Raw genomic sequence first — 26,379 nt, forward strand, 5'->3', positions numbered from 1 at the left:
TTGTAAGCACGCTATATATTAGTATATTAGATTTCATTTATCAGATTGCTAGCATAATTTATTTAAGCATTTCATAATTAACCTTTCAGACTCTTCCTGACGATTAGAATTACACGAAATGCATCTGATATTTTAAAGGTATTCATAATGTATGATCCTTGAACAAAAAAATATCATTTATGTGGCCTGAAGACTTTTGAATTCAGAGTTATTCAATCGGTCAAATCAATATACTGTCAAGCCTTTAAGTAAACTTAAGTTTCTAAATTAACTTAATTATACTAAACATGATTTTTTGCAAAAAATATTATATGAACAAAAGCTTTAAAAAACCATTAATCTAGTCAGACAAAGTTTACTAAAAATTTATTTACATTTTCAAGCTTTTTATTAGTTAATTTACCTACAACTACCATTCTGTTTATGGCATACCTTATGTTTATCATTGTTTTAATGCTAATAATAATAATAATGCATTACAAAATTAAATAACGTTAGTCTTAACTGGCTTTTAAAATATGTTTAAAGTAACTTTTTAAATATTCTGTCTTCCGTCGTATTATTGTTTTCTCACTATGTTACCCAATTTCAATATACATATAAATATTGTGTGGTTTTTTTGCTTTTACTAATTATAAGGCGTCTTAGTTTACAGAATATAGGCATAAAACGTTTTTAACAACTTTTAAAGATTCAATTTATTACCCATAATAAATAATCATACTTACTAAAAATGGCATTGTGGGCAAGTAAATATTATTTACAATTTTCATGGTTTCATCTTAGAAAAACAACTTCACTTATTGAAGAACTTTTTAGAAAGTGTCTCTATATAATAGTCATATTCAGCAATCTCACAGTAATCACAGTATAGAAATATGCTGGATCCTGCATAATATAATTTCATTCGACAGTCGCCAAAATCAAGATAGTAGTTACGTTGTATTAGAACCAAACTAATTGAAATTTAAATATGTAGCCCCATAAAGGAAGCTTTTGCAAGTATTTAATTACACTTAATTAGACTTACTTATTTTTTTAATATCTTTACATTCTTTTACACAATAAAGTTAAAGAATATCACGTTCAACTTAAGAAAAATCTTTAGTTGAATAAAAATAGTTGTAAAAAATGTTATGGCTGATATTTATCTATATTATTAATTGGTAAATACAAATAATAGTTATTGTTTACCTTACTGGAAATATGCCTAGCATTCCAATGTAAACAAAAATAATTCTGTCAAATACTATGCAATAAATCTACGTAATTAGATTTTTTTTAAATATGCTGCCTCAGATAACTTTTAAAACTAGTTTTTCGGAAATTTCAAGGAAAAAAGCTAAAGAACTAAGCTTGATATTAAAAAGTATTTTTGACCCTATGGTTTCCAGAAACTCTGAAGATTAGACTTGCAATATAAATAGTCTGACTTATTTTCATTAAAAATAAACTCATAGGTAAAACTTAATAAACTGACAAATGAACAAAAGTATATTCTACTAACAATAAATTAATTTAAATCTTTAATAAAATCTTATGAACTTTTAGTACTCTAATATTTGAGGTGTTAGAAATGTATTTCTTTTTTTTGCTTAGACTTTACTTACATGACTCAATAACTTATTTAAAGCCGCATCTTTACCGCTATGGATTACTAATGTAATGTCATTAAAACACCATATTAATTATATAAGAAAAGTGAAAAAATAAAAATTTGACTATTTAGATAAAATTATAGTATAAAAAAAATAAAACAAAAAGAATAATTTAGGAAAATAACTTTTATTCGAGTGGTTGATTCTATAAAAGCCATTCGCATAAGGCTTTCTTAATTATTTTTTGATTAACTCATATTTGGTGATGGTATGTTATAATGACCTATGCCCTATTTGCTTATTTTTTTTACCTTTTTTATTTTTTCAAAAAGGGTTTTTATATTTCGATTTAATAACAATAACTTTAAGAATTTATTAAAAATGACCTGTATCATAGATACACCACATTGGTGAAAGGTTCACATAATTTAAGTAACTTGCCAATAAAGCATTTCATATTATTCATGACAACTTAGGCAAAGTTCAGTATCACTTCGACTTTTTCGGAAACTATTCTTCACTTCACCATATACTTCACTTAAATAATTTTTCTTTCAGAATTTTATGTGTCATATTAGAAAGGTAGGAGCCACATAGATATTTATCAACGATAAATGAAATGCTCAGTAGGAATGAAAAATATAAGCCCAATCCTTAAAATTCTTAGAAGTTGATGCACCGATGACTTGTCACTGTATAAATTTTTAATTTCATTTAATTGGGTTCTAATACACGTTAATATGACTGTTTGATTTTTATTTATTTTTCATGTAATTACTTGCCCTAAAAATAAATTGTAGTCTGCCATTTTATTTAATGTTACGTATATACCGCCTTTTTTCCATAAAATATCACTCAAATCTACGTTTTAACCCACAATACTTACAAACAATAAACAGAAAAGCTTTTAAGCTATCAATCTTACATCTCCCATAATGGATAACAAAGAGGTTTCTCACACATTCAACTGGGTCAATGACAATTACAAAAGATTAAACAACCTATTGTAACTTTTCTTATTTTAAGAACCTTATAGCTACTATTAATGAAAGTAACGTTAACACCATTCTTGGTGATAGAGACGTGCTGGAAGATGCTTTATGAACAGTTGGGATATGTTCTGCAGCACCTCCATCTTCCACTTTCTGAATTGGGTGCATAGCTCTCTCTTCTAAAAATTAAAAAAAAAAGATATTAAGCAAATTCCCTTTTTTTAAATATATTTAAATTACCTTCAGAAACAATAGGTCCATTGCCCGATCCAGATCCTCTCAGATCATCATCGTCATCATCCGAATCGTTTCCAGATCCAGAACCATCAAACCCGTCCCGCATCATATAATCCGGTTCGATATAGTTTGGCCCAAGTGAACTCAACGCCATCTACAATAGCAGGGATAAAATAAGTTAAAAAAATGGTTTATACAAACATTATTATATTAAACATCATTTTGGAAATACTGCTGAGCATTAATTTATGAAAAACTCAATAATTTTTCGCAGCATACCAGAAAATGAATAATGTATGACAATTTAAAGAAGTAAGATATCGATAATTAAAAATAACAAAATTCAAAGGAAAGTTAATAATAATACTAATAAATAATAATAATAAGTTTATTTCCAAAATTACAAAATTTAAATATAAAATACTTATTCTACTTTGCGTACAAGTACAGGGAACAAATAAACGATTAGTACCAAAGCTGCTCAAATCTGGGTTTAAAGGTCAATATCGGGTTATTCTTGTCGAGTACAAAAAAAATATCACATTATTGGTTTTTCACCATGTCCATATTTAATTATTGTTATTGCCGGTTTTAAAACAACGTTAAGGACAACCACATCTTGCACAACACATACAATAAAAAAAGGCAAAATTATTTAAATTTAAATACTCAGAGTAGCACATAGGAATTCGTTTAATAAAAGTTATCGCTGTGTTATTACAAAAATAATAAGAACAAGCTACAAGTTATTTACCAAACGATGAAATATGGCCGCATATATCTGTTCAATCCATTTCCCTACATAAACTTTAAACGTTACTGTAGACATTTTTTCCTGTATTGGTCTTGGTATAATATTATAAAGTTTCGGGGCTAAATATTTGAAATGACGCTGACCAATACTTCTTTTCTTCCTATCAACACGCGGATTTTGATTAAGCCTATTTCTTGTGGAGTATGTGTGCGATAAAGTTTCAAGAATAATTTTTCCTATATATATTCATACTTAAATTGAAACAGTAAAGTTTCCTCATGTCCATTAATTTTATTTCCTTATAAAGTAAATTGGTTGGAAATGGTCGAATTTTTTCAAATATAATTTTTAGTATCCATTTTTGAATGATTGTTAATTGTTATAAGTAGCAATCCCAGACACTACCACACCCGATCAATCCACAAGTCAAATGAGATTGAACCAACAAATAGTATATTATGGTAAGGTTCTTGATACTTAGGTATTGTTTTAAATATTTAAAAGTTGAAACTAAACCTCTAATTTTATTAGTCAACTGCTTTATTTGTAAATCCCATTTAAGATGCTGGTCTACAATAAAACCCAAATATTTTATGGATGGTGATGCAGGAATTGACAACGATTGACTAATTTGTAAAGCACCTATTTGGGGAAGATTTCTGGTGTAAGAAGTAAAACTAAACTAAAAAATATTTTATTTTTTGCCCATTTAATCAATCTGCAATTAATTGAAAATCATTTTCGACTATTTGTTTTAGGGCTTGCCGGGTCTCACCTGTGTAGACAACAACTGTATCGTCGGCGAAAATTATAATTCTTCCCATAGTTCTTAGAAAAAAACAGACTATTTATATATATATATAAATAAAAGTGATTCCATTACAGTGCCTTGGGGTACTCCACATTTGATATCTCTTATTTCGCTATAGGTGTTGTTAACTTTTACCACTTGTTTCCTACCTGTCAAATAACTTTCGATATTGGTTCGAATGACGCAACTTCTTAATTTTTTTAAAAGTATTGAGTGGTTAACCGTGTCAAATGCTTTTGTTAGTTCTACAAATATACCTAAGATTGGTTTATTTGCATCCAATGCGTCATATAGCTGTGCCGCTAATTTAATAATGGCATCCTCGGTTGACGTCTTCTCCAAAAACAATGTGGGGATAAGATCTTATATTTTTTTAAAAAGTTATTTACTCTTTGATTCAAAATCATTTCAATTATCTTGGCTACATTAGAAATAAGGGAAACTGGTCTAAAATTATTTACATCATTCAAAGACCCCGATTTATGAAGTGGTATGACAGTTCCCATTTTTAGAACATCCGGAAAAAACACTTGTACTAAAGCATACATTTGTTATTAGACATATAGGCTGTGAAATATATTTGGAAATTTTGGAAAGTCTCTGATTAAAGATTGTCATACCCTGGTGCTTTAATATTTTTTAATTGGTGTATAGTTTTTTTAAGTTCTTGCTGATCGGTCAAATACAGAAAGATAGACTCTTCCACAAATGTACCCTCAACTAAACTCTCTTGACAATTAAACTTTGAGGCTAATGTTGGTCCTATGTTACTAAAGAAGGCATTATTCTGACAGTGCCTTATTTTCAGAAATAATATCGCCATTAACCTCTCTTTTTAAATTTGTTATCTGCCTTTGCCTGGTGTTCTTTCTGCGACACGAACGATCAACATTTTTTCAAAAGATCTTACTATTATTTTTACTTTTATTTATTCGTGAAGATATATATTCTTTTTTGGCTTTTTTTTGTCGCGATTAACCACATTATTGCACCTTTTGTATTCTGCTTTTAGCTGCTCATTATCGCCTTAAGTAACTTCTTATCAACCAAAATTTGCTTACCACAATTTTTTCATGTTCGTTTTATTGTAGGCGTATTTTTTTTTATGTAAAATTTTAATTTATTAATAAAATGGTCTGTGTAAATATTAATATCGTTATTACAAGGGGAAAAAGACCATATTTCTTACTCTAAGTCCATTTTCAACTGGTCATAATTTATAAATTTTTTAAATTCTATTATCTGGTATTTGAGTTTTTACTGATTTCTACTCCAATATCAATACTATTGGGTAGTGATCAGTTATATCATAATTAAATATATAAGATTTGACATTTCTAAAAAAAAGATTTTTGCGCAATTTAACAAAATAATGGTCAATACATGTTCCTGATATAGGTCTTGTAATTTCATTAATGTAAGATGGGAATCCAAAAAAAGAGAAAATGTTCTTGTATTCTTTATTTAGATATTCATTGGAAAAAAAGTTTATATTCAAATCCCCTGTTAAAACGTGTATTTCGTAGTATTTCTAACTGTGTGATTTGTAGTATTTCTAAATCTATGCTTGGTAGTCGGTACATACAGCTTATTAATTTTTTCATTGTCATAACGCTCCAATTTAATTTCAATTATTTTTATAAGCCCGACTTGCACTAACTTATGATTAATAAATACTACACATTTATTAACTTAGCCCTTATTTTATTGTAATGGTCAATTTGAAGAAAGTTGACATTTTCAATATAGTGTGTTGTTTCAGTTAAAATATTCAAAATTCTGGTGAATACTACGTATATTTAAATGAATTAATTTAAGGGAGTTTTGAGAAATAAAATAAAGAATAAAACTTTTTGAAATAAGGCAATATTTTTTTGATCATAATTGGGTGCCACAATTGAGTCACTTTAATAATCTCGAATATATGCGTCATTTTGGAATCCTAATATTAAACTTAATATTTAAAATTTAAAAATATAGACAAGTACATGTAAAAATATAATAAAATAAAATAAATTATTACCAGATTGTTAAAGTTTGTTAAAGACCTAAAAGCTATGACACATAGGGTATAATATACAGATAGTTTTTGTTCTCTTAATTGGTAGCGAAATACTTTTTTCTTAGGGTTTCCTTCTTGAATTTCAGAGTGTGTTGGTTTTCGTTTCTGGTTTGAACTACAATCGTAAGGTTTTCCACTAACTATTAGGGGTTGACTAGCAATAGTTTCTCGGAGTCTATACTTTTGCAGAATGTTATTTCCCTTCCACAATTAGATTTTTATTTTTTATTTGTGCTTCTTGTTTTTTTTGGCGGGCTTCTTTAAGGTATTTACGAATAGGTTTAGGAAAAGGTTCAGCCTAAGTTCGGCCTACTTATAAAAAACATATCTAGACAGCGTTAGCTGTTCTTTGTTTTAAAATTTTAAGCAATTTATTGAAATCAGTTTGATTTTTCTCTCTCCCTAGCTAAAGTGATTTTTCTATCTGTCTGTCCTTTGTCATTGGTCACGCATCAATTTTATAGGTGCTTAAGGATCAATGTTGTAGGTATTGGCATTTTCAATATCGGGATGTTGTTGCCATTATTTTTCTGTAATTTATATGCTTTGCCCTTTGGAATTATCCATTGATTTTCGTACTCGCTGTAAATTAAATCTAAGTGGGGCAACGTTGTATTCCTAATGGTTTTTTTCTTGAGGTTAAAATTCAACATGAATTTTAGCGACCTCATGGTTACCTTACGGCAACATTAGCTACATATGTAATGTGAAAAATTATTTTAATTCACTTTATAAAAGATCCTCCAACATCTTAAGGGTCCTAAGCCAGGGGATAGTCTTGAGATGGCCCTCAAGACTATCCTTAGACATCTCAGGTGCTGTTTTCGTTTTCCATAATAATTTAGAGCTTATCAGGATTTCTTGCTTCTTCATCATGACGTCCTATGATTGATATTGGTCCTATGGGACTGATTCAATGATGGACTTCCTTTTCTAAGATAAATTCTTTCCTTTCTATCTGGTCATATACCTACCAGGTCAAACCGGATAAAAGGAATCTGTAAGCAATGTTACGATTTCTGATTTGTTACTGTTATTTCGAATTTAGGACTAGTCATATTGGCTAATTTATATTATATGATGGCTCCTTAATTTATTAATTATTGTCTAGCGTCTAAAGTTCTTTCTCGGCAATTTACAATGTAATGTAATTTGCATATCCACCTAAATAATAAATTATTTAATACCTTTTAATTTCTCTATCTTGAATTTCATACATATTATATGTAAGTAAAATCTGTATTATTGTGACGAAAACTTATTAAACTTAAATTAAATTAAATATAACGAAAGGTATCGTTAAAGATTTAAGTTCATATTTCTTTTAAATACGTAAATAAGTCTATTTTCAGCATATGAGATTTTTTTTTATGTGAGAACCAATTTTTCAGTTGAATGTTCTTACAACTACACTTTAAACAAACACATCAAACTGGATGGCGCCCACAATTTAAAAGGTAAGAATTCTAGAATAATTCATGACATTCCACCACCAATTAGTGCTCTTCAGACTGATAACCTGCCGTCAGCATATGCGCTACTCTAATAATGTCTTTCAACATCAGTCTTTATTTCAACATCAAACTATTTTATTAAAAAGCAAAAAGTTAATAAAAAGTGGTTACAAGATCGAGATTAAAAGTCGCACGGTGCCAAATTTGGTGAGTACAGTGCGTGTTCGAGCACTGGGGTGCTTTTATCGGCCAAATACCGCTTCACAAATAGTGAGCTATGAACAGGAGCGTTGTCCTGATGCAAAATCCACGAGTTATTCTTCCACAACTCGGGCCATTTCTTAGGAACTCGTTCTTGCAGTGTTATTAATTAAAACTGATAAATAGTAAGTTTGGTTGACCATCTGATCCTCTGGAACCCATGCCGCTTTGTTTCAACATCATATTGAAAAATTCACGGATCTTCTTCGAACCTTTCAAAGAAATCTATTGTTGCAAGACATTTTGGTCAGGAGTTTTTTTTGGCACCAACTTCGCATAGACTTTTGTCATGTGTAATTCCTAGTACAAAATTATTCTAGCCAGAGTTTCCGGAGTTGAAACTGTGATAGGGCGATTGGGGCGCTGGTCATCTTCAGTGCTCTCTCAGATATCATTGAAGCGCTTACATCACTCAAAATCATAGCCCTTTTGCAACAATTTATAGCAATTGGTCGGACTTTTCTTATAATTTAACGAGAAATTTGAAATTGATATGTTGCTTATAATTTTCGCCACACATGGTTTTCGGCACGAGAAAAAACACGCTAAAAAGTTAAAAAGCTGAAAGCTAAAGCCGAAAACGTGTTTTGGTACATGAATAGAAAAGATTTCGAGCTATCTAACGCATTACTCGTTTTTTAACCCTTTTCCTATGGTGCCCTCTGGGGTGCAGTCTCATTATTTAATAGCCAGACCTTATAGAGTGTGACTACCCCATGTTGTCAACAGCAGCTCGACATGCATGCTCCTAATTAAATTGTCAATGTTGTTTTGCTTTGTTTGTAGCCATTGCTCTTCCAATCAGTTCAGCAACTCTCTTTTTGTCTGGAAATGTGCATTGTCATGCATAAATACAAAATGTTCACTGGGTTTTGTAAGGCGTGGATGAATAATGGGTTCCAGAACCTGATCCCGATATTCGTTTGCTGTTATAAACCCTTTATTGGAAACCAGATTAGTCTGAAGATCTATCGAAACTTTAGGCTAAACCAACAAGTTCGGCCACAGCCTTCTTGAATCAGGACGTAAACCAAAACCTGATAATAAAAAAGGTAATTGGATGCCTAATCGGTGCATTATTTATGCCTCGGATGCATAAATCAAGTTTTCTTAACAGGTTACATCTGTTCTTTATTGTGTGAGCAGTGACACTTCTTCAAATGTTCAATGCAACATTTAAACATTTTGAAACTCACTTGTTAGCTGGTTGGTAGAAACATTGGGGTTTCGTAATGCCTAAATGCGAACAAACCTATCACGTACTTTCTGACATCACAAGTCAAACAAATCTCTGCCATAACCTTCCCATAGAGCTCTTGGTACAATTTACAGTTTTTGCGACGTCATAGATGTTCGTACCAAAAGCTTGAAATTCTTACTATCTTCTGATCTGATATCATCCTGATAGTTCTACTATCAGGATGTTCATGAAGCAAGTTCTCACTACACTGGACGCAAAAATTATACTGAATACATTTTTCAGTTTAACGCATATGCCTTTAATAATTTAAGCGATTTATCTAATATCATCGAGATATGTTCAAAAGAATGTCCAACAATTAATAAACACAATTTATCTTTGAAAAACACTTTTGGTTTAAAAATAAAAGAACTTTTTTTTCTTGTCCTCTCGATCATTTTAAAGTGTGTATATGATTTTTTCTATAATATTTATTTCTTTTTCAAAATAAATGAATAAAATGAGCTGTATTTACCAAATAGTTTCGGTTTATCTATTTTAAATACTAAAATTCGTTGTATCTAAAAGAGTTTTCTATAACTTTTTATTGCGTATGTCTCTGTCAAATACTAGATTATAACCTGATTTTCAAAATGGTCGTATTTTGCCATACTTCAATTTAAAAATTCTAAGAGAAACGTTTTTATTTTATCATATAGAACTAATGAGACAAGTTTGTTTCTTTCTATCAGAAATACTCATATGAAAAGAAAACTTGTTTTACAGAAATAATATATCAAAGATAACCAAATAGAAACCACCAAAAGAAAATAAAATTAAACAAAATAAATAAACTGAAGATATAGATAATAGTTTTCACTTTCACGGTATCTAGTTTATTTGGATTTTTCTTTTTATTATTTGGAATTTATTTCTAAGTTTCGAATATAGTTTGCCTAAATGTAGATTGAACATAGAGATTCTGACAGATGACTTCTAAAAATAAAATAATTACTAAAATAAAAAACGAGCTTATATATGAAAAACTGAATTCTGGGAAAAATTTGGAAATTCGGATAATATATTAGGAGTATGGTCAAACCCAGTTGCCTTTAAAACAATAACTAATATCATTTATTCTCTCAAATAAACATTATGTCGATACTATTCATTTGGGTTTGGTTAACTTTTTTCTGAGTTCAAAACTTATAATTAAAAAAAATATATAAAATTATAAAATAATAATTTTCATAGTTATTAGGTATTTTTATATTTTTTTAAAATTACTTACATGATGGACATGTCGCAACTTATCTACCAAACTAGAAATTTTTGGGTCGACCTGTTGCAAGTTGGAAGCTGCCTTTACTTCCGGGTTGTATTTTTGCACGTTCATTCCCACACCAACAACAGTTTTGCTGTACCTACAAAAACAAGACATACTTGTGAAAATTGTTGATATTAGTTTTTGTTTGTTGTTACCATATTAGTCGTAACAGCTAAATGAGTGGAAATTGATAAAATTGTATTATTTAAGATAGTCTTGTAATTTTTTTAAATAGTAAGAGCGCTTCGAAGTCAATTAATAATTATTATAAAACTTCAGCATTGAATTATTTTATTATAGATTTGTTAACATGTATCACATATTTCTTATCAACAACATTTCTTTGTCTTAAGTGTGAGTAAAAGCTCACTTTGGATTAAGACGTAATGAAATGGTTGACGAACTAGCTAAAGATGCGACTAATTTAGTTAATATTAGTGACCATCAAATTTCTTTGATATTCATACAATAACATAAAAGAATTTATTAAAAAAGTGGCATTCACTTTTTTCAGAGACCACTAAAGATTTCACCTATAAATAGATTTTTCCTTCAATTAGAACATCTAGCTGGTATGTCAACTGCTCTAATAGAAATCTAATTAGAATAATGTCGCGTTTAAGAACTTCTCACGCGTTATATCTCAAACACAAACATAGAATAGGCCTTTCCTTGGCAGAAAATTGTATCTGTGGAGAAATTAGCGACCTAGAACATTGAATATTAAATTGTACAAATTTTAAAAATAATCTTTCTATGCTCTTTGATGTTAAGAATTTAATAAATCTGAAATCTATTCTCATAACAAAGAATCTAAACGTATATAGAGTTTAATACATTTATTTTCAGTTTGAAAAGGTAGAGCTATAGTAAAGAAAAAAAAATAAAAATACCTAAAAAATTCAAAACTATACTAAACTATATATTATGATCCATAATACAATATTGTCATTAAGTATTTTAGACGGAATAAGGAGTGAGAAGATGAAACTGATTCTGAATGAGATCATAAAAGTACACTTAGCGTATTATTAAAGTCAAACTAATATTTTCTTTCCTATAAATATATGTCCAGAAATGCTTCCCCTTAGAGATATAGCCCGCGCAAATTTATTGATGAAAATCGATTATTTGGAAGTGTGACTACAGTTATGCGTCAAATCTTTTCAAAATTTGCAACTCTTTATTTTTTGGGTGCCTTTTTTTCTTTTCCGTCCCAAAGATGTTGTAAATCCAATTTTAGCGGAGGATTCAAGATGGCTTATCCTTCTGATGGCTTTGGTTTTATGTTTCCAACAAGAAAATTCAAATCATACATATAGACATACATATGTATGTATTTACTACAAATATTATTATTAATTTAAAATAAACCGCTTACATTTTTTTCTAAATTGGGTAAAGGCTAAAAATTTAAAACTCAGCTAATGCGTTGTATAATTTAATGGCATTATAAACAAAACTATTGTTTACGTGGTATTGTAAACGAATTCACGATACGAAGACTTCGTGTATGTGCAATACTTCTTAAGATAAATTTATTTTGTAAAACACAGGAGATTAAGCAGTTTATGAAGAAAATCACCCATGTGACATTTTCTACGCTCTTCTATGCTGAGCCAACCCAATTCTTTAATTTTACGACTGGCATGATCATACATATCAAGTCAAAAATAAATCTTGTGCATGAGTTTTGAACTTTCTGGATTTTATACTTTGTGTCCATATTTAAACAGGTCCATATATAAAGGCACAGTAGTTAAAATGAGATAAGAAATTTTTCTGAAGTTGATTGCTCAAAATATGTCTATTGACGCATAAAAGTTTTAATGAATCGTACGCTTTCTGAGTAGTTTTAATTATATGTATTTTAAATCTGAATCTAAAATATTTTAAGTCGTCATTGCATAGACCTGAATTTTACAATTTTTAACTGAGTGAAAGATTCTTGAGGTGTAAATTAACAATAAAAGAGTTCCAGTGCGCTTGAATCTGAGGAACACCACATAAAATAAAAATTGAATTGGACATTTCATGATTGCACGAGATACATTGCGATCTGTCTTCTAAGTAGGCATCTTATAAATTAACTAGAAAATTATAAAAATTATAGTATTTTAATTTAAAGATCATTAATCTATAATCAATAATCAACGCATTTTAAAAATCTAGAAGAGTTAATATTGGATTTTTGCTTCTATTGCATGGCCAATTAAAACTGTAGCCAAATTCGTTGCTGTTGAATAACTTTTCCTAAATCGGCATTACGTATTGGGTAGAATATTTATGTGAATTTTTTTTCCCAAATTTTGAAAGCATTTATAGGATACTTTCTATTCTCAGATCAGACAAATCTTTAGGATTAGATACTTTTGAGAGAGGCTTACCAATTGCAATTCGCCAAAGACTCGGAATATATTGTTTTTCAATACAAATATTTCTAAGGTGAGTAACATACTTATCAATAAACAGACTACAATGTTTGATCATTTTTGCAGAAATAAAATCCACCTTAAATGCATTTGACTGTAATTTTTTATACTTATTATTTGATCTATCGTTGCAATTTCTAATTTTAGAGAATTATTACCATTTTAAATATTATTATTAAAAAAAATATTTAATCCTGGCATTCAAGGGATACAGTTTGCAAAAATTTTCCAAAGCAGTCGTTATTTTTTTGACAATCAGAAAGTTTTACAGGTAAGTCGTAAGATTTTTGGGCTTTAACATTTAAGTTTAGTGAGCGGTGACAGACTTTTTTTTCTCTCTGAACACACGTTAACGCAAACTTGGGACGCTATTTGTACTCATTCATGTCAGTCTGTAATTGACTTTGTTTGAATTTTTATATTGCAATATCCCTCTACTTCATAATCAGTTTTAAATTTTCGGTGAGTCATGGGGTCTTACTTCTTAGATACTTTTCTAATTTTAATGGGGGCATGCTGATCAAAAGTGCTAAGAATATATTGATTTGAACACAGCTACTTTCCTATCAATATCATATTCTCTTAAAAACTTATGCCAATCATTTTTTTCCAAGTATTTTTTTAATTTTATTATTTTAAAATATCTAAAATCTCTAATTTTTATTATCTTGAGTTTCACTTTCGGTTTAACGATGTTTAAAACACCGTTAAAAGAAGATCGAAAATCTGATTATTAGGTAAAATACTAAAGTTTGCTAGTATTTTGTGTTATTCTAGTTGACTCAGTTAAAATTTGTTAACCTAGGTTATATGATTCAAGACAAGTAATGGGGTTTCTGAGATTTCTGAATTAAAATCACCTAGAAATATGACCTCACCAAAACATGAACAAATGTAGGAAAATACATTATCGCAAGCTGCTTTAAAACCATTTACATTCCTACCTCGAGGTTATTATCGGAAACCTAAGGTATGGGTCAATATAGGGGTAAGTCTCCCTGAATCTAGGTTTACACCATTTTTGAGACGAAGAATGTCAAAGGAACTCAAAAAAAAAAACCTACTTGCAAATTTTCAAAAGATTTTACGTATAACTATAGTCAGTGTCCCATCACCAATTTTTTTTAAGCAATTTACGTGGACTGTAGGTCTGAAAGGACCATTTTAGGACACATATTTATAAGAAAACAAGGCTTTTAATCATACGCTCTTAAATAATTGCACCGTATTTTGTAACACCTGTAACCTGTAAAGATAATAAAATAATTTTCCAATTAAAAGAAAAAAAAATTTAATATATTTTCTTAACTTACTCGGCAATTCTTTCACCGTTCCAACATCTCTTGTCTCTCTGCTCTGCAAACGATTCATCTCCACATAGATTATCGGCCAAATCTGCATAAAATCCTTTTGTTTTTGACATTGTTGATAGAAATGAAGTCATGTATGCATCTGGAAAATGAGGGAAGGATCTAGATGCAGGTTGTCTTGCCTTGGCCATAGCTGCAGTGGCGGTCTCGACAGTTAAGGCTTCCACTTTTGGTAAGAACTCCGGAATTTTGCAAGTTATTTTAACCTAAAAAAATGAATACTATGAAACAAACTGCACATAAAAATATATTTATTATAAGCGATTCTGCTCTATAAGGAACATCTAGTAAAAGTAAATTTATTGTTTTCAAGCGACCGAAATGTGACTTTATGCTGTAGAGAATCGCTTTCTAAAATTACGGGTATATGTTTCGGCAGTAAAACTTTTATCTGCGATTTTCCAACTTTAGATATTTTAACTGCAGCTTGACACATAAAACTTTGCGGAAAAACACTAAGCTGCTGACTGTACGATTTTTGTTTTTATTTATTTACTGCTTGCAGGCACAGAAAATAGGTTAAAAATCTCATATGTAAGCTAAATTAAAATATGTATTATAGAAAGTCAAAAATCTATTTTTCCTAGAAAATAATAGGCTTTCTCAAGTCCATATTCACAGTCAGTATTTGTTTTCAATCTGTTATGCCTAGATAATCAGCCATCCACCTGAACTAATTTCCTCATCTTCATTTGTCCAGTTTGTTGAAGAGAAAATTTTAGTGCACATACCTGAAGCCACATGCATACAAAACTTTTCAGCTCTTTAAAGATTTAAAACTTCTTTTAGATAATTTTTCATAATTGACGAAAAACAAAGAAAAACACAAAGTCACGGTCTCACAACATGTGATTAAACGGGCTACACGTGTTTCGCTCTAGTTAGAGCATCATCAGGCCTTTAGAAGCCATCCACACACTTCACAGTATTTATTACCCTTTCTAATTTGGTTTATGCCCTAATGAGGAGACCCTAGGCGCATCAGGGCATACGCCAAAGGCACCGCACACAATTGCTATTTTAAATATAGTTTTATTTGCCAAAAAATACTTATTTTTCAGATAAAAAATTATTCAAATTATTATAGTGATTAACAGTCATCAAAAATAAATTAAAGCATAAATATATCTTATTGAAAAGTTAGCAGGGGAAGTCTTTTCTCCACCAATAAAATGCTAATCCTCTAATTTCAGGAGTGATGCATTTTGGCAAGTGTTCTTACCATCATCAGACTCTAAAATATGTTTCAAACAGTCAAAAACATATACGAAAATGTTTTTCCTTGACAGGTGACATAAAAAATATAGATACAATTATGAAATTGTAAAATACATACTTAACACATACACAAATTCTAAACAATAACAAACAATACTTGAATAGTACATTGCACGACATCTAGTGAATAGTTAAAATTATAATAAAATTGAACAATATGAGATTAGCAGATTTCTACTGAGTACTGGGAGCGAGTGAGAGAAGAACCATCGGACTGTAGTGTTATAGGGTATGAATAAATAAACAAATAAATGTGTGTTAATAAGTCAGATTGAATCAAATGTCAGTGTTACTGTTAGGACCCAAGAAATTAAAGAAAGTGTTGCTCTCAAATTGAGTTTGCTCATTAATACAAGTGTAAACCGGTAATTTGATGGCTTTTTTGGAATTTCAAAATCAAATTTACGGCAATTTATATAAATTTTCCTTTGATTTTCGGGGTTTAAAGAAAATTAAACCTTTTCGTTTTAGGATTATACTTGTTTGGCAAAAGTAAATTAGTTACTGTAGTCTAATTTTAGTACTGAAAAACTACTTTTCAGCTATTGATCAGGTCTCTTGAATACTAAAAAAAGGTAAAATATAATTTGAATATCAGTTTCAACTAATATAAGAAACGAAAATAGAGTTTTTAATTGAGAACGATCAAACATAAAAATGATGGTTCTGAATACCAACTTGCTTTGGAGGGTATAAAAGCATATAAAAATTATTTAAGAATGCCTAAAAGAGTTTCAATATATATGATTAAAAATTGGTCCTAAGATTCAAAAACAGGATACTCTTACGCAAAAAGCAATTCCCGAAGAAAAATTATTGGCATTAAAATTGCAATTACCATTGCGATATTTGGCAACAGATGATTTTATTCCTAGTTTTAATAAACTATTTATTTAAGTCTACAAATTATTTTTAACGTAAAGTATTTTTTTCATAAGCCAAATAATTTGTGTGTTTATATATCAGCTAATACTTGATAAGGAATGTCAACTTTTTCCTTTAAAGAATTAGCAGAATAATTTTGTTCTGGGAATTTTGATTGCTTCGAAGAATAAGCAGCATCATTTTATTGTTCAAGTTCAAGTGTTCAAGTTCAAGTTGGTGCTGAATTTAAATTTTTTAAGGAATGGAGTATTTATTGTTGCTGTCACTGTTACGTAAAATTCATTCTGTTTAAAATGCCTGTTGCATAGGGTGGGTAAGTAAGCGGTTGTATCTCAGGACCTGTACATCTGAAAACAATGGATTTTTTTTTATTATTATTCAAGTGGCTAAGAAAATTCTCAAAATTATGTGTAATGTCTATATTTTACCGCTAGAGGACTTAACTGAAAATTAAATAAGAAAAAACGTCTTTTTTGACGAAGACTTATATATTAACCTATAATTTTGATACTTCTTTTAGAAAGCCTATATAATTCTATCATTTTGGTTCAAGGCTTATTGGCCTTCGAAAAATAGTAGGAGTGGGGAAAGTGTAATCATTAAAATCAGTGTATAAGTATTTTAAATGAACATGTGTCATGAAAAGTAGATAAAATTTGCAAAAACTTTTAAATAATATCGCATGGAAACGTCAAATATTTATTAGACCCAGTTTAATTCTTGCCAATTTGGTTTCTGAATATCTTTTGCTGTTATTTTTTCTAAAGTGCTTTTTACAAATAATGAAGTTGTTGATATGATTGCGGGTTTCTTTGAGTGCTTTTAAATTATAGCAATAGCTGAAAGATAGAATCCCGTTCGATATTCAGATCGTCCTTATGATAGAAGAATGTTTCCATGCTTGGTATAGTGACTACGCGATACTGGGAGTTCTAGTCAGCACAGATCTGAAAGGCATCGCTTTACTGGAAGGACGAAACAAAACATTATTAAATAAACATGTATGCCTACGCAGAATTTAATAATAGGCATATTGGAACTCGGGCGTTATATTTAGATTTGGGCATAGCTCGAACTTATGTTCGAAATATACCAAAAGACCACAGGTAAGTAATTGCATTAGCGCACATCATTTTTAATACACCTTTTTAATATAATTTTCTCCTCGAATATATTTTGCATTTCTTTTTATTTTAAGGCTACATCCCTACCATATAATCCTACACCAAGCCTTAAATGAACATGATATTAAGCGCAGAATTGATTTTTGACAATGAATGCTAGAAATGGTTTGCGAAAGGGATTTTTTGTTACATATTCTGTAGACCGATGAAGCTACTTTCAGTAGCGATGGTAGAGTCATAGGTAACAAGCATAATATGCCATATTAGTCAGCTGAAAATCCCTCTTGGATGCGAGAAGTCCAGAACCAAGGCTACTGGACTGTAAACCTATGGTGTGGCATAAAAATCATTGGTTATTTTTTTGATGGCACATTAATCGGTAATGCTTTTTTTGAATTTGTTAATAAATGTTTTGCCTATTTTAATGTAGAACATCTAACAACGTCTAACATTTTACATTGGAAGTGAGACTGATGTATGTATGTGTCATGTATTTTCAATTGGACAGGTGTCCAGCACATTTTTTCCCGTTTCGTGCGAAATTATACTAATAATTATTTTCAAGGGTTCTGGATAGGAACAGGCCTATTTCTATTTCGTTGGCCATCCAGGTCACCCGATTTAACATGCCTTGATTTTTACTTATGAGGTCGTTTAAGAGATATTGTGTACTAAACTCCACCCACAACTAGACATGAGATATAAAAAAAAGAATTCGTGCTGAAATCGAAACAGTAGTTTTATCTACACAGTAGTTTGTGATGGAAAGCAATTTAAACACCTATCGAGGCATTAAATACCTTACCGAAACCTAAATATGTTTGGGTTTAAAATCGGTCCTTTTAAAAACCATAATTTAAATATTAAAGGAAATTCGTTAATAAATAATTGTCCTCAAGAAAATCATTATTGTCATTGTCATCATTGTTTATTGTCCTTAAGAAAATCATATAAACTCTTAAATAGAGTATATAATGATAGATTAGCCTGTCAAATTATCTTTAAAACCATAAGATGAAAACCAGCAGATTATTATTTTTTAACTTAACTTTGAGAAAATGATAGCTATGTTGAACAAAAAAATGCAATTTTTTCGTAGCAAGCAGAAAAATAGTATACCTATTATAGACGGACATAAAGAATCTTCTATTACCTTCTAATAGGTAATATAATAAAATTTAAAACCCACCTATTCATCTACAATAGTTGGTATTACTTACAAAAAGTTTGCACTTTTTTTCAACAAAAGTTTTCACAAACTCTTTCTTTAAATAGTGCCATGTTTTTAAATTCCGAAGTTATTGTTTTCTTAACTGATAGTATATTTCTTAACTGGGATTTAATACAACATATGCAGTAGGTACCGACAATCCTATATTTAGCTTTTTTAACTAAAATTACGTTTTAGTTCCTTTTGTGTTTGATTACAGCACAATCTACTGGATCATTTTTCACCTTTTGTCACTTAAAAATAACTGAATAAGATCTTAAGGTGAAATGCGGGTAGATGGAACACCGATTATATGCACCTTATTTAGAAAGCAATGCGGGTTCGATCATAAAGGGCTTGCCCAGTAACCAACAAATAAAACATTCGTTTTATTTCTTATGAGAGAACGATCTTTATTTGGGGATAATTAATTTTGAATGTATATAATGAGTATAGCGGCGTATGGGTCATCTATTCCGATTTACCTTTACGTAGAAAAGCAAGGAACGTGCAATTTATTAGGCTTATTACTTTATAGGTGTGAAATTATTTTTTTCTGCAGTAAATAATGTCATGTTATTTTTATTTTTAAAACTATCTTATCCTTGTTATACAGGCCTGCCAATTGAAAATATACCGCAAGACATTATCCATAGGCGGATAAGGTTTGACGCAGAAATCAGTAAAACTCTTAACCATTTAAGTTGAGGTGACATCGTTAATTTTTTAAAAATGGAAATAAGGCTTTTCATCTTTATTAAAAAGTCCTTTGAATTCCCTATTCGTTGCTGCATAGTTTTTAAAAATCGATTGAGCCTTTTAGAATATATGGAGCCCTATATACGAATAATAGGTTTGACGAAAAATCGATTAAATTTGAGTTCAAAACTTTAAGTCAAAGTAAATTATTTCAACAGATGGCACTGTTTTTTTAATGCGCAAATAATTTAAGCTCATTTTAGTGAGTAAACAATCCTCGGGTTAATGCTTTATACTAAGGCTATATTTCTATATTCTATCAGTTATGACTGAAGTGTTAATGTGGATATTATTAAATAATTTAAATGTCAGTTATTGGTAATTACAAAAAGAGTAAAAATTACTGAGCTTTTTAACATAATGAAATTGGAAGTCAAGTTGCGTTTAACCAATGCAATGCTAAAAATCGTGTTGTTGGGAAAATTGTTCGCGAATTGGTGGTTAAATTTCATACTCAAAAGAGGCAGTTTATAATCCTGTATTAAATAAACTTACGGAGAGTATTATGATAAATAGCGATGGAAAATGCGCTATGTACAAGACAGTTGGCCGTTACCATGGGTATGAGTCGCACAAGTGTCCATCCTTTTCACATTCTGTTAGTACAAGAGCTAAATAAAGACTACTTTCATCGTCGCTTGCAATTTTGCAAAATTATGATCGAACGAGAGATTATTATACAATGAACTGATTTTGCAGCAAGCCCCACCGCACTATTCGATAAATGTGCGCAAATATTTAAATCACTCTAAACTAATTACTGTAATAAATTGCACATTTCTTGCTTGACTATGCAAAGGTAAATCGAAATAGATGAACTATTAATACGCCTTGCTATACTTATTACACACAATTAAAAATAAAATATTCCTAAAATCAGGATTGATTTCTGTAAAAAAGTTTTATTATTTGACGTATAATATTGCGAAGTGACATATCAGATTGCAGAATGTACGCAAATCAAGTTATGTTATATTCCACACTTATATTCCAATCCACCCTACTATGTAACTACGGTTTAGATTTGGTTAATCCTTATCTTATCGATATAAACGTCAACGTCAAAGTCAATAGCTGATTTAACTGGTAAAATTTGTAGAGTCTCAAATATACTATGAATAGTAATATTCACTTACGTATAAGAACTAAGGTGCTGAAATTGAGTTTAGTAGAAACTTTTTAATATATAGAGTTATCCTAATTATCAGGTGGGAATGCGGATAAATTTAATTAATCACCTCCCATTGGTCGTATAAATTGGGTATAAGCCCGGGACAAAGTGACGGGATTTTATTTTAATTGATTTCCCTAACTACTGATATATTTCCTAGCAATGACGGCGAGCTATGGAGCCTATAATAAAACCACTGATAAATGGTAGGCTATTATTTTACTTGAGCAGATGCTGCTTAATAAGTTTTGACATTTTGAAAGTTTGAAACTGGCTTCGATTCAGCGGAAGAAGTCCTAATTAAAGACTTTAACTTATAGAAATGTATTGTTAACATTTTTATCAAACATACAAGAATGAACAATAAAAAATTATAAAAATTATTTAACCAAAAACATTACATTTACTAGTATTTTGTAGCACATACAAATGCTGTTAAAAATTGTCTACTTATCGGAATATTTATTGAAGATGTTAATATATATCAAAATCTATATATTAATTTGCCTTTGCAAGATTTTATTTTGCATTACTTTTTTTTTAAGTTAGGACTTAGTTCGTAATACCTTCTTGGTCATAAGACATTATTTCTTTCTTAACTAGATGAAACCACACCGATGAGCCACTAACAATGTTTGGTGAGCTATACAAAAGATTAACCAATTTATTTTACTTTTTATTTTGCTCGTATCCCCGTAATTATAAAATCGTTTTTCCATAAGACCAAGCTTTTCCAGAAAAGGAAAAATATCATAACTATTATTTTTACACGTTTAAGCTAAAGTTGAAAATAGCTTCTTTAATATACAGATCATTCTGTTTTACTAACTTGTCGATGCTCATATTAAAGACTCTATGCCTATTTTCACTTATCTCTAGACTAAGTAACAAGTGCCTATTTCATATTCTGTGGCCTAAGTCACCCTCACCATAGCCAGCATACACCTCTCAGACTTTTTACAAATAGGTTGGATTATGAAGTAAGTGACTTATTGCGTCTATTCTCTTTTTAGTACACAACTTGGGTACTTCAACTGGAACAAATTCGCTAGCGATCTTTAAAAAAATATTAGAAAAACGTAAAAACACAACTATTAAGACTTTTTGTGGCCTTTAAAATGTATTAAAAAATTGATTAGAAAAAAAGGAAAAAATACTCTTTTAAAAAGGAAATTAACCGTGTACAGTATAGAGGTGTGAAAATTAAAAACAAAATATTTTGGTGTTAAATGCGTATTTTGTTTATCTTAAGAAAGTAATTACCTTACTAAAAATCACCTGAGTCATCCGACAAGGGTCAGGTCATAACTTAACTTACATATTTTTTTAGGTAGAATACCTCTTGTGTTACCTTATACTAATGCTTGTTTAAAATGGATATTGATGGCACATTTTGTTTGTCTTTAATTTAATAATTTTTTTTAAAATTAAGTTGAAACATTTCTGATACTTTAGTTTTAAAAGATGATAAAAAGTAATAATATGTATATTTTTGTGAAAAAAAAACAATATATTACTTAAGCAATTGTTTAAAATAAAATCTATTTACTTCTTGACAAAGCCTTAAATGATGATAAGATTCTGTTTGTTAACTTTTTAAAACTTTCGGCGCATTTAATTGAATATCGTTTCTAATTCTTTGTTTTACTTCTTCAATATTCTGGGTCTTGTAGCATAGACTTTACTTTTAAGGTAACCTCAAAGACAAAAATCTAATGAAGTAGGGTCAGGTGACCTTGCTGGATAAATTCGATTGTTGCCCTCCGTCCTATGCATCTATTGCATAAAAAAATATTAAAAAAATGTTCGTACATTAGTAACATAATGAAGAGGTGCACCGTCTTGCCAAAAGTAGTTTTTTCCGTCAAAATTGTCAATTCTCAGAAAGAAACAGTCGTGTTAATTATAGTACCAATGTATTTTGTAAAAATTCAAGATATCTGTTGTGACCAGTCAAATTGCTATCAAAAAACATTAGGCCAATAATTCCATTTCGAATGATTCTAGCCCACACATTAGTTTTTGCTTGATGTTGTATAGGTTACTAGACCACCCATTTTGGATTTGTTTTGTCATAGTAACACAATTTAGTCGGTTCACCTAAAAAGAAAAACTATGTGATAGATATTTGTAAATACCACATGATAAGATTTGAAAACGAGGCAAATGATCGGTGTTTGCTAAAAACGAACTAGAGGTAACTTAGTAGAATATCTAGTTTTGTATACTCGATACTCACACTGAAAATGAAAATGTGGTAATTTTACAGCAAATTTAGTAGGTCATATATTGCCAGCAAAAGAAGTGTGTGTAAGTAAACTTATTTTAGTACTGTAAATTTAATATATCTGGAAAAATGTGATTTTTTTGTTTCGTAATTTTACTGCGGTCTTCTGTAAAATGTAAGCAATAATTATAGTAATTTTTAAGCAATATTACTAAAGATTTTCTGTAGACTGGTACTTTTACAATGGTTTTAATGCCAACTCAACGAATATATCCGTAAAAATTTTGTAAAAAACGTTAAGCATTTTTCAGAGACCCTGTAAATTTACTATAATATTTTTGGTTAAAAAATGCTGGTTTGTTTTCTGTGTTTTTATTTTATATTTAGATATAATATATTTTTGCTGTAATATTTCCTAAATAAAATTCGTTTAAAAATTGTGGGATTATCCCAAACTAAAAGCTTTTATGATAAAATAAAAATATATTTCTTTATACATTTATTTAAACATATCTTAACATAACAAATTTATTCTGTAGTGAAACAAAGGATAAAAGATAAACTTAATGGAATTAACCTTAAAATATTAGGATTTATTAGGCTATAAACATTTAACATGCTTACATGCAAGAAAAACAATATGGGCCCCTTATTGTGTTTGCTTTTTGAACTACATGTTTTGTTAAATTAATGTTTAAAAGCTTAATTTGAGTAAGTTTATTTTTAATGGTACATATACTAAACGAATGTAAACAAAACAACGTTAACATCCATATTAATACAAATTTTAATATAATTCCAAAACTTATACGATTCCATATTTCTTGACTTCCAGGTTTGATGTTCTTAAAAAAAATAAAAAACCGTAAGCTATTAAGAAATTATATATTTACAGCCTGTACTTCGGTCGACAAATCTTCTTTAAAGTAATGTGCCAGTATCCTTAGTGACTGCAGCACGATTTCGTCCTGATCTTCGTCAAAAATGGTAAACTTAGCTTTTTGGCTCAGTTTTGGAAAATGCTAAAATATAGCTTTTTTAGTAAAAAGCACAGGCCATTCTTTTTTAATACTCCCAATTGTAGGCGGATCAGTATTTGTTAGGAAATCTCTTTGTTTGTTTCTTCTAACAAATCTTTAAACATGGTGTTGTCCAATACTAATAATAATTACTTTCGAATTACTAGCATCATTTTCTATTAGTTCTTTCCACGTTAATGCAGAGCACCCAGCATTTCTATTAATGAGTTTCTTTTTGTGATTTTTTTTGCAGGAACGTTTGGTCTAATAAAATAACCTTGGCACCTCTATTCATATACCAATTTCGATCTTGCATTTGGCTTACTAAGATGCACGCTGCCTAACATTCGAATTTACAGGTACCTGTGATGTTATAATAATGTAAGCAGGGAATTTTAACCGTATTTCAATCAGTTTTATGGGCTTCTGTAATTTTCGTGACGTTCTGTAAGAGTGCCGGATTTTTTAACCATATGGAGTAATTTTTATGCAAAATGACTATATCGACAGTAAAAAAGCTGTGATTTTCCTAAATCTAGTATCATTTAGGTTAATTTAATAAATATAGTAAATTCACATTCTGACATGGCAAATTTGCTTTAATTATAACAGTTAATACTGCTGTAAGATTGACGGACACATTTAGAGTGCATGGTTGTTTTTGTCTAGGGTACTTCTTACATGTTCATAAGTTCTGAATTGCTCCTCAATTTTACTCACAGTACTTTAACTTACTGGCGGCGATTAATCAAAATGCGTTTCTCCAAATAGTACCACAACTTTATTTTGAGTTCGGATCCGGTTTCCAAATCCAAGTATCATAAGAATTTCGGTTTTTAAACTGTCCATTAGGTACGGCATTTCGACATAAATAAATATTTGCGAATAAATACTGGGTACTTACTTTACCAAAGAACACTTTCCTAATAATACCAACCCATTCTGTAATTTGATTTATATCAGAAAAACCTGTTTATCTGTGCATTTTTTTATTCATCTATTTATCTGTTCAACTATTTTTTGCCTACGAACTGAAGCAAGGAATCTAAAATTGCTCAAGAAATATATCGGCATAGGTCTTATTTGAGCCAGAATATTAAAAGAATATCGTGTGAATCCTTTTTAATTTTTCAATATTACTTTTACATTAATTATGTTCTATAATTATGTACCAATTCTAAAAATCCACAGCCCAAAAATTACTTTTACAAACGAAAAAATTACTTTTAAAAGTAATGGATATTATTTAAATTTGCAATAAAATATTTAAGGTGGAATATCTCCAGACATAGGACAGCGGTCTTATAAGCAATTTTTGTATAATATTAATTTACTTTTAGTTTTCAGTTATACTTTTGTGGTAAAGCTGACCTTGATGATGATGCCTAATGTATATGCAGTAACATTTATGGGAGTTATTTGAGCTTCTTTAATATTGCTTTTAGTTGTTTTGTTAAATTGCTGGTAAGGAATTGTTTCTAATGTTCTGTTTTTTTGGTCTTGTTTATTTTCATTAAGTTCATTTGATTTGTAGAAATCCGTAGCTATATTTTTGATTGTTAATAAAAATGAATGTTTTTTAAAAAAAATTGTTTAAATATGGATTTTATAAATTTCTATAGCAAATTTAACGTGAGACTTCAGTTTCGTCCTTCTTCCAACAGCACCAGTATTTTAGGTTGTCGCTATGCCGATAAAAGATTTGTTCTCACAGCAGTAAGAAACAATTTTCGACAAATAAACATGCGCAATAGAGTAAAACGCGTTCGCACAGAAACTTCTGATCGGTTTCAAATCAAAAGTTTGATGTTATTACACAAATTTCTGATTGTCATCTGATAGTCAGACTTGTTTTCGGATTTATTTCAAGCAAAGTGTCAGAGAATTCGTGTAGCCAGTCAACGCCGATCTTCGGAATATGAACATAACCTCTAAATTGTTGTTTGTTTTTTGTCGTATTGTATATTGTATATTCGTTTTGAAAAATTGTATTTTAAATTGTTGGCTTAGTCTAAAAATACACATTAAGGAAATGAGTGATTTTGAATCGTTGGAAGAATCTGATCAGAATTTTGTTAATTCCGAGTTATGTTGATTCCGACACAGATTTTTAAAGAAGATTTACTGGAAGAACGAAAATCAAAACTATTTTGATGAAACTGTGTTCCAATTTAATAGAATAGAATTTCTCGATTATTTTAGAGTAAGCCCTGAAGTAGTAAATAATC

General features: G+C 29.7%; 1 protein-coding gene across 1 annotated transcript in view; it reads right to left on the reverse strand.

The window, feature by feature from the left end:
- Positions 1-1,600: 1,600 nt before the first annotated feature.
- The window catches only part of LOC126745643 (division abnormally delayed protein), a 415,201-nt gene continuing 390,422 nt past the window's right edge, over positions 1,601-26,379 (reverse strand). The window contains exons 4-7 of the mRNA XM_050453578.1: positions 14,422-14,684; positions 10,641-10,773; positions 2,831-2,981; positions 1,601-2,769 (exon numbers count right to left, since the gene is read on the reverse strand). Of these exons, the coding sequence (XP_050309535.1) occupies positions 2,615-2,769; positions 2,831-2,981; positions 10,641-10,773; positions 14,422-14,684 (702 nt within the window). The 3' untranslated portion in view covers positions 1,601-2,614. The remainder of the gene's footprint in view (positions 2,770-2,830; positions 2,982-10,640; positions 10,774-14,421; positions 14,685-26,379) is intronic.

Source organism: Anthonomus grandis, chromosome 16 (genome assembly GCF_022605725.1).
Source record: "Anthonomus grandis grandis chromosome 16, icAntGran1.3, whole genome shotgun sequence".
Taxonomy (NCBI): domain Eukaryota; kingdom Metazoa; phylum Arthropoda; class Insecta; order Coleoptera; family Curculionidae; genus Anthonomus; species Anthonomus grandis.